We start from the raw sequence: 3,086 nt of genomic DNA, 5'->3' as shown, positions 1-3,086 counted from the left end.
CGAAGACTCCACTTAACCTCTCTCTCTCTCTCTCTCTCTCTCTCTCTCTCAATCGACAAACATGAGACCCAAGCTGGTGCTCTTCGGTGACTCTATCACTGAGGCATCCTTCAGTGATGGTGGATGGGGCGCTTCTCTCGCTCACCTCTTCGCTCGCAAGGTAAACCAAACCAAATCAACTCGCACAACCAATTTCATTTCTCATCTCAATCTGATTTTTATTGATCAGGCGGATGTGATTCTGAGAGGATACAGCGGCTACAACACGCGATGGGCTGTCAAGATCTTAGACAAAGCAATGGCTGGGATTGGAGGAGATGCTGGGTCGCCGGCGGCTGTGACCGTGTTTTTCGGGGCCAATGATGCGTCGCTACCAGATCAGTTATGCGGATTTCAGCATGTGCCGTTGGAGGAGTACGTGGAGAATCTCCGATCCATTCACGCCTACTTCAAGGTAAATTTATTGTGCTTTTTATTCAACGAACTTTATCTATGTTTTTGTTTTTCCTGCGGTTTATCTGCAGCGACACGTGGGTCACGTGACCTGGAGGTCGTTTGTTGGAGCTGGTCAGCTGGTAAAACCAACGGACCGAGCTCATGTCCGGCCTGTCCGTTAAAAACTGATGGCCCACTTGTCCAGCCCAAAACAAGAAAGAGAAAGACACAAAAAGAGATACCGGCTGAATTGATATGACATAAAAATAACCCAGACCTGTTTTAACTCATGAGTATATATGTTAACATTTAATTTATCGTTTATGTGGATATCAGAAGAAGTGGCCATCAGCAGTTGTGATATTTATTGCACCCCCACCAATTGATGAGGAAGGGAGAATCAAGTACGTCTGCTTTATAATTTCTCATAATAATTACTCATAGTCATATAGCAAAATTAAATTGAAGAGATAACTTGAAATGCACTGAGCTTAGTTTAAACTATTGCAAAATTTCTCAGTGAGCATGCCTTCTTATGGGCAAAATTTCACAATCAGCATCAATATATATTGGAAATGAGCTTAGTTCCATCTTGTTTAAGCATGCATGAATAGAATTTCTCAATTAGAAAATGATAGCACCTCTTTACTGCATGCATAATTTAATGAAATTAATCACACCTACTTGTAAGTTTGGAGTGAAAACTATAAGGGGTGTCATTCTGCCTTTCCTTTTTCCTTCTTTTTTCAAATAATAGAAGCATTTTTTATGTAGTGCAACAATTATAATACATGCACTTACCAATTATTATTATGTTTGTGTTTATAAATGATAGGGATCTTTCTAAGTACGACCCTTCGGGACAGGCTGAGAGGACAAATGAAGCTGCCGGGAAATATGCAAAAGCATGCATAGCTGTTGCTAATGAACTGAGCACCCCTGTCATCGACACATGGTCAAAGATGCAGGAAATCCCAGACTGGAGGAAGTCGGCCTTAAGGTATTCACTTAATATTTTTTGTTAAATTTATCTCTGCATTCACTGAAAAAATTAACATGTAATGTTTCTTTTTTCTTTTGAAGCGATGGATTGCACTTCACCACACTGGGAAACAAAGTTCTATTTGATGAAGTTGTGAACACTCTGAAAGATTTAGGGCTGAGTGATGAGAAACTACCTGCTGATCTTCCTTACTTTTACGAAGTCGACCCGAATGATCCCTCTAAAACTTTCGGCAATTGAAGCATACTTCTTTCAATTAATTTTATTTCCCTTTACAACATTAGACATTTTGTTTTAATTATATTCAGGTTAGAGAAATGCAAGAATAAGATGATCAATTGCACAGACATCTCTCTTCACACTTTCTCTGTTCTGGTAACATTCATTTGGTTACATCACATATTGAAAAACTTTGTGATACAATTTTTTTGACAGAAGTGGGGAGTGCCCACCTGTTTCATTAGAAACATTAGAAACCAGCTAGTTCATACAAAAAGTGATCAGTGTCACGATGGTACTCATCCAGATTCCACAAAGTGAGAAGGGAATATCTGAAAAACAAAACAAAGCATAACAGCATAGAGATCCGCAGGCCTTAATCACCATTTTTTTAGATTTGAATATGTCGAAACCAGGTGGTGTCCGATGCCGTGATTTCTAAAATCTCCATATACGCTTTAGAGTTCGTACATACGATTAATTTTAAAATCCATCCCATGAATCTAAAAATCTTAATGGATCAAACGGCTGTGGTTGGGCATCGGACCGCCCTCTTCCCAAATTAGGACTACATATTAATTGATGGGTTAGAGCCTTAGAGGGAATCAAAACGCTTAAAACTGTAAAATCAGAAGTACATAATTTGACTGATTTAAATAGAATGTGACTAACGTGAAGTATATTGGTCGTACGTTATGGGTTATGCATGGCTACCCAAATGGCTTGTTTGACTATTAAAAAGAACATGTGATATGAATGAACGTCTGGATTAATAATGAAAAATTGGTAAATAAAATATATGTGAGTTTCACTATAAAAATAAAGAGCCTCATAATTGTACTTCAAACAAAATCTCCAAACGTGTCCCCTAAAGTAGTTTAATATAATTTTTTTTCAATATTATCTAACTTTTATTTTCAGCGCTAATATCCAAACATTTCAAACTCTGTTTATAACATTTTACAATGCTACTATTAAACATTTAAACCTCTGTCTGCAAGCATTAAAATTCTAAATTTGTATAGTTTTAACTCCTAACTCATTTTGTTTTCAAGCCAAAAACAAAAAAATTACTTTCGCCCACTTTTATTTTTATTTTCTATCTGATCATTTTCATTCATTTTCTCGACAATCCGTGATGAATTTTGCAAATCTAAAAATATGAACGTTTTTTATCCGATTTTCTCTTTCAAATGAGATCTATGAAAAATAACTTTCGAGTTATATTTGTGTCATAATTTTTTTTACCATTTTAAATCTTTGTGACTTTCAGTTTTTATTTTATTTTATTTGAAAATAATTTAAACCTCTGTTTACAAGCATAAAAACCTCATGTACAAGCATATAAACCTCATTAATAACACTTTAAATCTCTAGAATAAAATATATAAATCTCATGTACAAAGAATTTAAACCTCAACAATATGTG

At 35.9% G+C, this 3,086-nt stretch overlaps 1 protein-coding gene across 1 annotated transcript; it reads left to right on the top strand.

Annotated features, from left to right (window-relative positions):
• On the top strand, positions 1–1,836 carry LOC144568397 (SGNH hydrolase-type esterase superfamily protein). The gene is made up of 5 exons (XM_078318744.1): positions 1–160; positions 230–454; positions 772–839; positions 1,271–1,435; positions 1,519–1,836. Exons 1-5 carry the CDS (start codon positions 62–64, stop codon positions 1,676–1,678), a joined length of 717 nt encoding a protein of 238 aa, XP_078174870.1. The 5' UTR covers positions 1–61; the 3' UTR covers positions 1,679–1,836.
• The last annotated feature ends 1,250 nt before the right edge of the window (positions 1,837–3,086 follow it).

This window comes from Carex rostrata, chromosome 17, assembly GCF_964058835.1.
Source record: "Carex rostrata chromosome 17, lpCarRost1.2, whole genome shotgun sequence".
NCBI classification, from domain to species: Eukaryota; Viridiplantae; Streptophyta; class Magnoliopsida; order Poales; family Cyperaceae; genus Carex; species Carex rostrata.
This window is presented reverse-complemented; position numbering and strand designations above follow the sequence as displayed.